This window comes from Notamacropus eugenii, chromosome 1, assembly GCF_028372415.1.
Source record: "Notamacropus eugenii isolate mMacEug1 chromosome 1, mMacEug1.pri_v2, whole genome shotgun sequence".
NCBI classification, from domain to species: domain Eukaryota; kingdom Metazoa; phylum Chordata; class Mammalia; order Diprotodontia; family Macropodidae; genus Notamacropus; species Notamacropus eugenii.
In genome coordinates, this window is record NC_092872.1 from 105717415 (window position 1) to 105731898 (window position 14484).

Genomic DNA, 14484 nt, shown 5'->3' on the forward strand with positions numbered 1-14484 from the left:
GGGATTGCGGAAAAGCTGAGCCAATCAGAGCGGCCGTTGCGGGCCCCTTCGCTTTGATAGACGCCTGCTGGCGGGCCAATGGGACGATTCCCCTTTCGAAGAAAGCGGGACCGGTCTTAGGGGATTGGGGGGGGAGAGAGAGACACACACAGAGGCGGGGGGGTGGGGGTGGGGTTCGTCCTCGTGGAGAGGTGGGTGCTAGTGCACTGGGTGTTGCTAAGGGACTGGGGAGTTTCTCTCTGGACCTTTTCCCCTCTCCCGTCCCGGGAGTCACGTGGACGGGGAGGAAATGCAGAAGCGCTTCCTTCCGGGTCAGCCCCGCAGTTGCCGCGAACTCCGCGTGTCCGCCTCGCAGACGCAGCTCCTTCTGGCCAAATCCTCGGGAGCCTGTTTTTGGGGGTGGGGCTCCCCTCGGTCCCCAAGACCCCCGAAGCCTGCAGCTGCCGAGATGAGCTCCCAGAAGGGGAACGTGACCCGCACGAGGTCGCAGAGGCACCAGAACGCTTTCAGCTTCAGAAATGACAAGTTCGATAGCAGTGTTCGGACCAAGGTAGGGGTCCTCGTCAGGACGGAGCGCTGCGGAGGAGAGTCCGACGCGGAGGAGCGGGGCGGGCATCCCGGGGCAGCGTGGGACTGGAGAGAGGGAGGCCGAGCACGTGGGCTCTGGAGGCTCGGCCTGGCGGCGGGGAGCCTCAGGCCGGCGACTCACCCCTTAATAACCCCCCCCCCACCCGGGTCGGAAGTAGATGATCCAGTCCCAAGCCCCCATGGCTCCGCCCTGCCGTGGCAGTGGTCCCAAGGACTCTGCACTGGGTTGCGGGAGAGTTTGCCTAAGACAGAGCCGCGGCCCCCCGGAGTCCTTTGCCCCAGGATCCCTGAAGGCCGGGCGACCTTGCACGAGTCACTTGACCTCTTTGCCGCGCTTTCCTAATCTGTAAAATGGGGATAATAATAGCACCTGCCTCTCCGGGTCGTGGTGAGGATCAGATTAGAAATGTCTCAAATTCTTGGCAAGCCTTAAGGGCCAGCTGTCTCATTCATTGTAACTCTGGAGGACTGGCGTTCTTTCCTTGTGTTACTTTGTATCCTTTGTATGTAGCACTGTGGCTTGCACCGAAGTCGGTGCTTAATAAATGTTGAATTGAGCTGGACTGTGCGTTCTGTTGTTCTAATGACAGATGTTTGTCACCTCTCGGAGAGTGTTCTGCCGGCTTCACGAGCTGTCTAAGGCAAGGAGGAAACTCAGGCCCGGGGAGTTTAAATGACTTTCCACTCAGGGTTTCCCCAGGAAGCGTCTGAATGGGTCAACATGTGTTAAAGTTGACTTTAAAAAATGGATAAAGAACACCCTGGTCTATAGACACCAACCGCTTCTCTTTTGAGCCTTGTCTTTCCCCAAGCCGTCCTGGGATTGAGTACTCTAATTCCTTCCTCCAAAAAACCCCCAAACCAAACCAAACAAAACACCAGTCCATAAACCTTTCTCAAGAGAATACCACCTTCTTCCAGGAATCTCTATAGACCATTATAAGCTTATTAACAAATTGAGAGTTGACCCTTCCCCCCCTCCCTAGTGAGCCTTAGGGGTTATTAGAGAGTATAGCAACTTGTTCCTTTTGGGATAAATTGAAAGTGAGGGAGAGAAAAGTGATGACTGCTTAGCAAAGTCCTGAAGGAGTCAGGAGGGAATGGGATAGAGGGTTAAGATTGAGACAGGAATGGGGAACCTTCGGCCTTTTGACTGAATCCAAACTTCACAGAACAAATTCTTTTATTATTTTATTATCTTTTTATTAAGGGGATTTGTTGCAGGATGGTCCCTGCCCTCCAGAAACTTACATTCTAACAGGTGAAAACCATACATACAAAGTACATTTGCCTCGGAGTGACCTGGAAGTGCCCTGGAAGTGTTGTGGAGGCCTGGATCCAAAGAACTTTAGGCCGAAGTATCAGAAATCAGCATGTCCAGGGCCCGAGTACACAGTTTTAGTTGGGATGAAGTGGAGATGATGGCAAGACAGGAGAGAAGAAAATGGTCCAGATGGTGTTGGGGAAAAAGAGAGACCTAGCCCTCTCTTGGTTTACCTTAGCCTCAGTGCCCCCCACAGGACTGTGTGGCAATGGCTTTATAAACCTGAGGGTCCTGTAGTGCTATGAATTATGAGGACTCTGATTATGATGAGGTCATTTATTACCCCGGACCTCAGTTCCTTTTTCTGTCAATTAAGGAAGTTGAAACAAATATTCTATAAAGTTCCTTCTAATTCCTGCACTTCGTTCTTTTCCATTTCACTTTATTCTTGGTGATTCTTGATCTGTGGTTAATTGGTCAGGAGTAAAGGGGTTATATTTTCTTTTCCTTCCATTCTGGAGCTCCCTGTTTGACTTGTAACCTTCTTCAACTCTTTGTACCACTTGTAGGTATTGGTCAGTTTAAAAAGACTATTATAAGTAACATGTAGGCTGATAACTGTGAAATCTACTCGATTCCTTGACAGCAGTTACAACAAAAGTTATTTATGTTGCTATTTAAATAAACATAGGCAATGATTTCAGAGTGATTGGTAGTTCAGTTTTTTAGATCTTTTACAATAAATTGGTGAAAATTTATGAGACAAACTAGTTGAAAATGAAAAAATCAAGAGTGGCAAAAATAGAATTGAATACAGCAACTTTGAAGTTCCTATGATTCTGGAATGAGGTGGTATTGATAAATAAATATTGGATAGGTCTTCTGGAGGATGCGTATATTAAAATACATCTTTGTCAAGAAGCATTATAAATCCATTTTTTCAAACTGAAGTCAGTAATAATAATGTGACCTGATATATGCCTGATCAAAACTTGACAGGAAAATTGTGTGTGTTTACTTGTGTAGGCATATATCTGTATGGTGTGTGTGTGTGTGTGTGTTTGTATCTCCATTTATATCGGTGAGTATCTCAATTCTAGGAGGAAATATTTGACTTTATCTTTGGTTGGAAATGGTTATTGATTGTCACACAATAAACAAAATATTTTGCAAATGTAAAAATCTGAGAGATTATGCAGAATATTTATGCGGACTCATAATTATGCAAAATCTCAGATTCTTTTGTGAAAATCTCATATTTTTATGTTTAGTCAACTTTGAATTCTTCAAGTCAGTGATGTGGAGCCCGCTGGTTAAACTGTGAATAATCTGCATATTCCTATTCCGTGGGATTCCAGGGCCCTATTCCATGAATCAAGGAAACTTGTCTTGGGGATGAGGCCACTGGTACATCCATAAAATCCACTTGTAGGCTGTTTGCCAAACTGCTGTCCTATGTACCTAGTTTGGGACCGCTTTCCTATACCTCCATTACTTAACTTCCATACCCCATCTAATCTTAGATTTTCTGATGGAGGAAATGTTGCTGAATATTGAACAGAAACTTAAGACTGAGTTACTCAAGAGCTCTGTTTTCTTGGGCTACAATTAAGGTCTAGTTGAGTGGGTGACCACTTGGCAAGGCATATGAATACACTGCAGTTTCAAGGAAAGCTGTATGTTGATCTTGTGAAGGAGGTATAGGATGCCCTTGGTATAGATAATAGATGCATAAATGAAAAAAAAGTAGCTGGGACCACTCAGAAAATCTTATTAGAGCCATGAAGGCATATTTGAACATGTGCATTTTAATTTCATTTCATTTAATAAATTGTTATCTTAAACACTACTATAATGAACGAACTAACTGTTCTCTCATAGTCATTGGTTTCTTTCCCCCTCCCTGAGTGATTTTTGGAAGGAAAGGACAATGTACTTCTTTTGTCTTCTGACAGAGTTGCCTTTAAAGCGGATGTTTTAGGTGTGTGTGTGTGTGTCTAGACACACATACACACATACTTCCTTTCCGCCTTAGAATGTACACCGCTTGAGAGCATGAACTTTTTGCATTTTGTTTTTTTAATCCCCAGTGTTTATAATAGTGCTTACAGTGTAGTGAATGCTTAATAAATATTTGTTAATTGATTGGAATGTTCATAAAGTTAGTAACATTTTCTTATTCTATTGCTAAAGAGAAAATACATTCCCATGATAAAATAATCCTTGTTGGACTGAGTTGAGCCCTTTTGATAAGGAAGGGGTTAAAATGATTGCCACCCATACTAACTGAAATCTGGGTACCCTAGTATAATAACAGCATTATGTTTTTGAATTTTAATTTTTATACAAGTGTTCACTTATTATCACTTTCCTGACTCTAGGTTTTTAGTTTTACCATCAGCTGTTCCTCTTTTCTCCATTCTCACACCAAAATAATTCTTAGCATACTTAGAGATTTTTGACTTTATTAGTCACAGCTCCCAGAACTTTATTTCTGTCTTCTACCTTTGTTTGAATATTTAAAATATATGACTGTACCCTGTCTACAGTATCTTAACTTCAGTAACAAGGATGTACTATGACTTGAAAATTTCTTAACCATAGACTTTTGTTTCTAGAAAACACTTTTAGTTCGTTATTTTAGCAATTTTATACATTAGAAATGTCACATTTGGTTTACTTATAATTTAGCATTTGATTATAGACCTCAAAGACCATTGCAACCAACCTGTTCATTTTATGATTGATGAAATTGAGGCACATAAATAGCTAATAAATATTTGAGATGGACTTTGAACCCAGGTCTTTCTGACTCCCAAGTGCATGACATCACACTTATTGTAGCTTAATTAACATCCATTTAGTTGATTACATTATAATGAAAATGGAAAAATTATAACTTTACATTATATAGAGATACCTATTTAATTGAACAGTGCTTTGAGATGAAATTCAAAGTATCCTGGGATATCCACCAGATGGAAGTCTCTTTGCTCCTCCTTGAATCTCTGTATGCCCTTCCTCATTTATCAGTGCTGCTTTTAGGGGCAAGGTCCAGATCACCAGAGAAGCCACAGAAGTTCAAAGTGGCACAATATTCCTAAAAGTGAGGGAACCTCAAGGCTGTCAGGTGTTGGCCGCAATGTATGTTTCTTGTGACTTTTTGTCTTAGTGTCTTAGGACCATAGCCCGCAAGTAGGTGTACAGACACCCTTATTTTCCTCAGAGCAACCTACTACTCCATCATCCCATTGCTGGTCTCCAGTTACTTCTCTGGACCTTGATGACTTCTGCGGAAGAATGAAATTGAGATAAAAAGGATGATTAGAAGCCACAAGACTTCTGCATAAAACCTTCTTTAATCACTTCTAACCACATTTACCTCCTATCATATACTGTCTTGTATTATGAATTATTTTGTATATAGTTCTTATTTGCAGCTATATAGATAGTGTCATAGCAGTTAAGACATTTTGCTTAAAGGGATAATTTAATTGATCAAATTTGTTTTGTGACTTTCCTAAATTAGGAATTAAAATTCAGTAATGTTAAATTGTCTGACTTAGAAGAAAGTAGAAGCTTGAAAAGTTACTTTGAGGAATCTTTTAAGTTAAAAATGTTTAGGACCTTACAACCCATGTGATATTTTTAAATTCTCTTGGCTTTTCCCCCCAAAATTATCTATATGGTTTTTGCTTTCATATTCTTAACCCATACTGTTGAGACTTTATACTAAATCATGTCTGATTGATCCTAAGATATTAACCTTCTAAGTTCAGTTCAGATATGCCTCCTCCATTATCATTTGAACTAGAGCTGGTCCCTCTCTTATCTGACTCATCAATATTAGAATTTCATTTATGAAAGTGTTATACTGATCATATACAATAAAGCTGAAGTAATTTTGTAACAGTAATTTCTAGAATTTCTTAGAAGCTGTTCACAGCACCCTGGATTTAATATACTGATTTAAGCTAGGGATTATTTTAAATGCTTAGTTGTCCTTTGAAGACTTAAGTGCTAATACATATTTAGTGTGGCTGTCAGCTGGCTAAAGGGTTTATTTTGAAATTATCCAGATATTATTCGGGTCATCGGTTGGGGCAATATTTTTTATTTCACAGTAGAAGTGTTTGAACACTGAATGTGTATTTTTCTTTTTTTCCAACAGGATATTGTAATGTATGATGCCACAGTTACCATTGATTTGACTGAAAGTAGAATATGGTAATCCTATATTCATGCTGTACTCCAAGCAAATTTAGAAATAGCATCTTCAGATGTTTGAAGGGGCCTGCCCTATAGAGAGATTAGATTTCTTCTGAGATCCCAGAGGGATATTTGAAGGACTTTCTTGTAGAAGAGGGATGTGATTTATTTTGTGAGTTCCCAGAAGGGTATTTGAAGGACTCTGCTCTAGAAAAGGAATTAGGCTTATGCTCTGAGATCCCAGAGGTTAAGATCAAGAACGGTTAGTAGAAGTCTGAGGTGTGATGTCAGGAAAAACTTCTCTACAGTGACAGCTGTCCAAGAGTATAATGGAGAGAAGAGCCTCTTCATTGGAGCGGTTCAAATACAACCTGGATGACCATTTTCTGGGCATGTCATAGTGGGGATTCTTGGATGGGTTGGATTAGATGGTCACTGAGGTCCTTTACAGTTCTCCAATTCTGTGAATCTGTATGCTAGTCTTAGAATCATTCAGTCTCTGGAGAATAGGAAGCTGTGTGATTATTTTACTTTTATGTCAGTGTAGCTCAATCATCTGTGCTGAGTGCTATGGACAGGAGGACAAAATGAAGAGCAGTCCTTGCCCTCAAGGAGCTTCTATTTTGACAGAATAGCTAAGTATGTGTATTAAAATCGCAAGGCTGTATTTGTAAAATAGGAAGGAACCTTAGAGGTCCTCTGGTTTTCCTCATTTGACAGATGAGGGAATGGAAATCCAAAGAGGTTAAGTGACTGATTCATAATTACATAGATGGTACTTGACAGAACCTTCCATGTTCTCTGACTATAATCATGTTTCTTACTTTAATTTAAACTTTTTGTGGTGAAATCAAATTCTTACTAGAATATTACTTTGATTCCTCATTGATGAATGGAGGGGAAGCTGGACTGACAAAAGCCATGGCAGCAGAGCACAAGCATAGTTAGATTCTACGGGGCTCTGAAGGCAGGATACATGCTTAGTGATAGAATGTATATCTGTCATCTGGGCCAACCAATTTCATATTGACTTCTATTTTTTCGTTCTTTTGGTTTTGTTGTTTCTTGATTTCTTATAAAGTCATTAGCTTCCATTTGCTCCATTCTAATTTTTAAGGAATTATTTTTTCAGTGAGCTTTTGTACCTCCTTTTCCATTTGGCCACTTCTGCATTTTAAGGCATTCTTCTGCTCTTTGGCTTTTTGGACCTCTTTTACCATTTGGTCTAGTCTGTTTTTAAGCTGTTATTTTTATCAGTGTTTTTTGGTGCTTCCTTTACCAAGTTGTTGTCTTATTTTTCATGTTTTTCTTGTCTCTCATTTCTCTTCCCATTTTTTCTAGTACCTCTTTTACTTTATTTTCAAAATCATTTTTTGAACTCTTCTGTGGCCTGAGACCAATTTTTATTTTTCTTGGAGGCTTTGGATGTAGGAGCTTTGAATTTGTTGTCTTTTTCTAAGTGTGTGTTCTCAGAGTTTTTTTCCATTGTTTGCTCATTTTCTGAGCCTGTTACTTGACTTTTAATTCTTTGTTACAGTGGGGCTCTGCTTCTGGACTGGACGCTGCATTGTCCCAAGCTTCAGGTGTTTTGTGCAGCTGTTTTCAGAGATAATTCTAGGGACCTGTAAATTTTTAGTTCTTTCAAGTTGGTATAATCTAAGGAGAGGTGTTTATTACTTTCCTGGCCTGTGCTCTGGCTTGTGAGTGACTACAAGCACTCTTTTCTGTCCTGCACTGCTAACCCCAATTGTGGCTGTAAGCATCTGCTATGCTAATGCTTCCCCTCTCCCTGGGACTGCCACCCAAATCCAAAACAGCATAGTCTTGCCTCAGCGCTCTGTAATCTCCTTCTGACTCCTTTGTGCTGTTAGAGCTCCAGAAGCAGCCAGTGTTGATTCAGTTACTGTCAAGGCCTGCTCCTGGTTAGCGGGGGCCAGAGCTCTGCTGGTGCAGTCTGTGCTAGACTATGCTCCTCTCTCACCCTGGTACCACAGACCTTTCAGGCTGACTTTCCAAGTTGTCTTGGGGTGGAAATTTGTTTCATTCTGTCCTTTTGTGGGTTCTGCTGCTCTGTAATTTCTTTATAATATTCTCGTTTCTGCTCATTCCACTCAGCATCAGTTTATGTAAGTCTTTTCAGATTTTTCTGAAGTCTGCCTGCTCGTCATTTCTTATAGCACAATAGTATTCCGTTACATTCATATACCACAACTTGTTCAGACATTCCTCAGTTGATAGTCATCCCCTCAATTTCCAGTTCTTGGCCACCACAAAAAGCACTGCTATATTTTTGTACATGTGGGTCCTTTTCTCTTTTTTTTTTATTATCTCTTTGGGGTACAGACCTAGTAGTGATTGCTAGATCAAAGGGTATACACATTTTTATAGCTCTTTGAGTATTTTTCTAATCCAGACTGGTTGGGTCAATTTGCAACTTCACCAACAATGCATTAGTGCTACAGTTTTCCCACATCTTCTCCAGCATTTGTAATTTTCCTGTTTTGTCATATTAGCCAATCTGATAGGTGTGAGGTGGTTCCTCAGAGTTGTTTTGATTTGCATTTCTCTAATCAATAGAGATTTAGAGCATTTTTTCATACGATTATAGATAGCTTTAATTTCTTCCTCTGAAAACTGCCTGTTCATATCCTTTGACCATTTATCAACTGGGGAATGACTTGTATTGTAAGTCTGATGAACTTCTCTATGTATTTTAGAAATGAGGCCTTTATCAGAGATACTGGTTGTAAAAAATTCTTTCACAGTTTTGTTTCCCTCCTAATCTTGGTTGTTTTGGCTTTGTTTGTGCAAAAACTTTCCAATTTAATGTAATCAAAATTATCCATTTTGCACTTCATAATGTTCTCTATCTCTTGTTTGGTTATAAATTCTTCCGTTCTCCATAAATGGCACTATTCCTTGTTCTTCCAGCTTGCTTATAATATCAGCCTTTATATCTACATCATGTACCCATTTTTACTTTACTTTGGCATACAGTATAAGATGTTGGTCTGTGTCCTATTTCTGCCATACTATTTTCCAGTTTTCCCAGCAGTTTTTGTCAAATAGTGCATTCTTAATGTGAAGCTGAGGTCCTTGTGTTTATCAAATAGTAGATTACTGTAGTCATTGACTACTGTGTATTGTGTACCTAACCTATTCCACAGATCAATCACTCTATTTCTTAGCCAGTACCAAGTGGTTTTGATGATTGCTGGTTTATAATACAGTTTAAGATCTGGTATGTCTAGGCCACCTTTCTTTGCATTTTTATTTTTCTTTCTTTCTTTTCTTTTCTTTTTTATTTTCAATGTTCTACATCTTTGCATTTTTCATTAATTCCCTTCATAGAATTTGTTTAGGGTCATTTTTAAAAGGTATTTGGAAGGGTTTGGGGTAGAGCCCCAGTGAGTACCTGCCTTTGCTCTGCCATCTTGGCTTGCCTCCTAATGCCCACCTCTTTGTACAGTTTGCCCCTTCTGGATTTTGCTCTTCTTTCCTTCTGGATGCCCTCATCTTCCTGGGTTTTTGTGATACTGCTGTCTCCTGGTTCTCCTCCTGTCTCTTTGACTGCTCAGTTTCCTTTTCAGGTTCTTCATTCATGTCATGCCCTCTTAACTATAAATGTCAGCCAAGACTCTGCCCTGGATCCCCTTCTCTTTTTGCTGTATACCCTGTCACTTGCTGATCTCTTTGGCTCCCCAGATTCAGTGATCTTTTTTGCAGATGATTAAATATATGCACATATACATATATACACACACATATGTATATACATATGTATGTATGTATATAACCTTAATCTCTCTTGAATTCTAGCCCTTATCACCTTTTGATCATTTCAAATTGGCCATTCCTGGGGTATTTTAATCCCAGTATGTCCAAAACAGAACCCATTGTCTTTCCCTTCAATCCCTCTTTTGAATTTCCCTGTCACTGTTGAGATCATCACCATCCTCCTACTTAGTCCAGCAGCAAGCATTTATTAAGTGAAGGCACTGTGGTAAGCTTGGGGATAAAAAGAAAGGCATAAACAATCCCTGGTCTTAAATGGGAGAAGACACCATACAAATAAGTGTATATAAACAAGATATACACCATCCTGATCCCTTAGATCTATATCCTGTGTCATCTTTGATTCTTGACTTTCACTTATCCCACATAGCTAATCTGTTGCCAAACCTTGTCACTTCTCCCTTTATAACATCTATCACATATCTCTTCTCTCCACCTATATTGCTGCAACCCCTGTTCTGGCCTTTTTACTTTTTGCTTGAATTCTTAGAGTAGCCTTCGGACTGCTCTCTCATCCTCCAGCAAGATTTTTGCTAAAATTTGGCTAGTAAATTTCATTATTTCCTTATGTCAGTCATTTCTGACAAACTAATCCAGTATTGTGTTTCAATTTTTTGTTTAAACAAGAGGCTGCTGTCTTCCAGACTTGTCCCAGAAACCTCTTCTTCCTGGAAGGTCACCTCAGCTCTGGAACTCACACTTCAGAAATGCCCTCTGCCCCTGGGCTCCTCCCAGAGCCTTCACTTAAGGAGGGCATCCAGGCCCATCATCTCATAGCCCTCCAGGGATATACACACCTCTGGACTTGTCCTTCATGCCCCCAAACAGAGAGCCTTCTTCCTTTCCCTGCCTCTTTTTTCAGTTTCCTTTCAAATTTGTCTTCTGTACCGCAATGTAAGTCAACTCGTTGAGGACAGAGACCATCTTTCTTTGTGCTTGTATCTGTATTCCCAGAACTTAGAATATTGCCTGGCACCTAGTCAGCTTTTAGTAAATGCTTGTTGACTGATTAACTGAAAAAGCCCAAGGAAACTCTTCATTTGGGAGAAAATTTTAAACAGGTTACAAGACTCCTTTTAAAGGATGCAAATTAAAAACACTTGAAAATATAGAAGAGGAAAGCGACAAATGTTGGAGGGGATGTGGAAAAATGGGGACACTAATTCATTGTTGGTGAACTTGTGAGCTGATCCACCCGTTTTGGAGAACAATCTGGTATTATGTCCAGAGTTACACCCTTTGACTCAGTAATACATACCACTATTAGTCTCTTTCCCATGGTGATTGGGAGAAAAGGAAAAGAACCTATTTGTTCTAAATACATATATGTATGTGTGTGTAATCAATTCTCTGTGGTGGCAAAGAACTGAAAATTACAGAGATGCCTGTCATTTGGGGAATGACTAAACAATGTGATTGTGATGGAATAATAATACCGTGCCATGAGAAATGATGAACTTGCTGATTTTAGACAAGCATGGGAAGACTTGTATGAAATGAGTGAAATGAGCAGAATCCAGAGAACAGTGTATATAATAACAGCAATATTGTTTTAAGAACATCTTTGAGCAAGTAGCTTCTTTTGAGTATTATAAATGCTCACATCAACTACAAAGGACAGATGGTAGGGAGATGGTATCTGCCTCCAGAGAGAGAACTGATAAACAGCAGTATGTATAGTATGGTTCTGCGCACACACACACACACACACACACACACACACACACACACACACACACACTCACACCCCTGTGGAATGGTAGCCATCTCTAGGACAGAATGGGGAGGGAGGGAAAAATATAAAAGGTGCACAGCAGAGAATAAAAGAAAGTTTAGAAGGAAGTATAAAAAGCAGAATAACTCTGAAAACTATGTGTAGTACTTAAATAACTTTTTTTTGAATAAGTAAACAGTGTTTATAAAACCATGTGGTTTTGTAGTGAATCTTCTTTTTATGTTCGCTGTGTATATGGAAATGTCCTTTTTTTAAAATCTAGATTTCAGTTCAGAATGAGTAAAAATAAAATAAAAAGTAGAGAATCCAGGTGATAAGCACATCATATTCATACTGAAAAGATCTCAGTATCTCAGAGGAGAGCCTGATCACTAGTGTTAAAGTCAGGGAAAGAAGGATGAGGATTGAGAAGAAGAGACCATCAGATTTTTCAATTAAGAGAACATTAGGAACTTTGAAAACAATAGTTTGAATTGAGTAAGAAGTCAAGAATGTTTGTTGGGTGTGGTGGCACATGCCTATCGCTGTACCAGGTGAGGCTGAGTCTGGAGGAACTCAGGAGCTCTGAGCCACAGTAAGGTAATGTAAGGTAAAGTAAGCCAAGGGGGTGTGTGCACTAAGACCAGTACAAGTGTGGTGAACAAAGGAGTTGGGACTTCCAGGCTAAGGAGAGGCAAACCAGCCCAAATTGTCAGTAGAGCAGGTCACAACTCCCATGATGATTACTAGTGGGATTGGGCCCAAGAGTAGCCATTCTACTTCCAGTATAGTTGAGATAGGGAGATCCAGGTCCAAAAGAAATTTTTAAAAGTGTCAAGGATGATTAAGAGGTTGAAAATCTTAGAAACTCGATAGTAATTCCTTCAGCGGGACTAGGTAAGTTTAAAAGAGTGTGTTTTGGAGGGGAGAATGGTATAGATCTGAGATGCAGATTCCAAAAGTGAGTTCATCTTGTCTCACCACAAACAAGAAGGAGGATGTAGTAGAATTCTTTCTTAACACTGACTACTACAGCACTCCCTGCTAATGCTTACTACGTCCCTAAGGTGATATTAGGGGGCAGGATGTGGTTATGTATAGAGGAGTGTTATGTGCAATAATACATCTGAGGTGAAGAGAAGGGGAGAGCAGGTATAGTGGTGTGAGAGAAGACCAGAATTTGGTTGTTTCTTAGTGAGAGTAAATCAGTCAGTCAGTGAAATGGCATTTATTAAACACTTAATGTGCTAGTGTATTCAAGTGCTAGGGTTGCAAATACAGAATCAGACACCCCATTTCATAAGGAGTTTACACTCTAATGAGAAAAACTGCGCAACAGGGAATTGGCCAGGAAGTCTAACTTTGGTGCAGAAACCATACCACTGATACAGTGTGGGCGAGGTCATAAATGGAGTAGACACACCATTCACAAACAGTGAAAGAGTTGATTTGAGCATGCTTCAGGGGACTTGGAGGGATAGTGGGAGGAAAGGGTACTGGCTAGGAGGATGGGTGGTTGGTGACGTTGTAGAGGAGGTGGCCCAAGAGAAGGGAATGAAGTGAAGGAGAAACATGGTCAGGGCTTTCCACTAATAGGAGGGACAGCCAGCCACTAATTCAGAGAAGTGGTCAGTGAGCCTGTGGGTGGAAATTATTTCAGAAGAAGGTCTCTGCTAGGAGTTGTCAAAGTGATGGTTGGAGAGGAAGGAAATACAGTTTCTTCTCACCCTGGCCCACTGGAGATTCAAGGCTCTACTTGGAGACTACTGCCCAGTTGTACTATGATACGCCTGACTCAGCTGGAATAGGGATTAGAGGACCTAATGAAGAGCCCACATGCTTTCCCATGGAGTAATTGTCATCCTGCAGCTGTTCTAGGGTTCCCTTTTTCCTGTCTTCATGAATTAGTCACCCAATGTTTGTTTAGCATCTTAATAAAGGTTTATTGACTGACATAAAAATGAGCTCGACACTGCTAGGTTTACTGGGGGATGCAGCAGTAAATATGACAGCATCCACACTTGAGTGTATATTCTAACGGGGGAGGCAAGACGTGCGGCAAGAGTGAGCAGTACAAGGAGGAATATGCACTTCAAATACTAACTAATAAGCTTTCACACAGTCCTTCGTGGTTTGTAAAACATTTTCCTTTATCATTTGATCCTCACAGGAACACTGTAATATGCTTACTATTATTAACTCCAATTTAAAGTCTAATGCTGAGACTGTGAGGTTAAGAAACTTGTCCAGGCTCAAAAAACTGAGCAGTGTCTGAGGCAGGATTTGAACTTAAGGCTTTCTGACTCTCAGTTTAGTATTCTACTTACTCTGCCAGCTAGTTACTTCTTTTTAAGTAATATAACTATTTAGGGAAAGGGGAATCCAAAAGGTCTGGAGCAATTAGATTCCTGATACCTTGGAGCAGCAATGTACACTGGAAAGGGCACACTGTATTTGGAATCAGAGGACATAGGTTTCAGTGCTCTCTGCCACCGAAAACCTCTTTGGCCTTAGGCAAAAATATTTGTGTCTATTTCTTTGTCTGTAAAATGAAGAGGTTGGGCTGAATGAGTTTTAAGGTCTCTTGGAGCTAATTGGTGGACTTGCAGAAAGATTTCATGATGGAAGGTGCACTGGATCTTGAAGGATAGATACCATTAGAATAGGACAGGGGAAAGGGGAGGGCACAATCATATGAACAGAGGCATGAAGATGAGATTAGGTTTTGCTTGTTGGGAGAATCCAGAGGAAACTAGCCTGAGTAGGGGAGAATGGATGTGATTATATTTGAAAGTAGTGACCAAAAAAAAAAATTCTGTAAATCATTTTTGATGAGAGAAATTGAGATGAAAACCCTGAGATAATCATTTTACACCTGCCAGGTTGGCTGAAATGATAGAAGGGGAAAATGAGA

General features: G+C 40.3%; 1 protein-coding gene across 8 annotated transcripts in view; it reads left to right on the forward strand.

Annotated features, from left to right (window-relative positions):
• The first annotated feature begins 183 nt into the window (after window positions 1–183).
• Window positions 184–14484, forward strand: part of C1H9orf85 (chromosome 1 C9orf85 homolog) — a 284217-nt gene continuing 269916 nt past the window's right edge. For all 8 annotated transcript variants that reach the window (XR_011967532.1, XR_011967531.1, XR_011967533.1 and 5 more), the window contains exon 1: window positions 184–550. Coding sequence is in view for 4 of the 8 variants with exons in the window: in XM_072611530.1 (XP_072467631.1) it covers window positions 290–550 (261 nt within the window). In the remaining 4 variants the exon portion in view is untranslated. The remainder of the gene's footprint in view (window positions 551–14484) is intronic.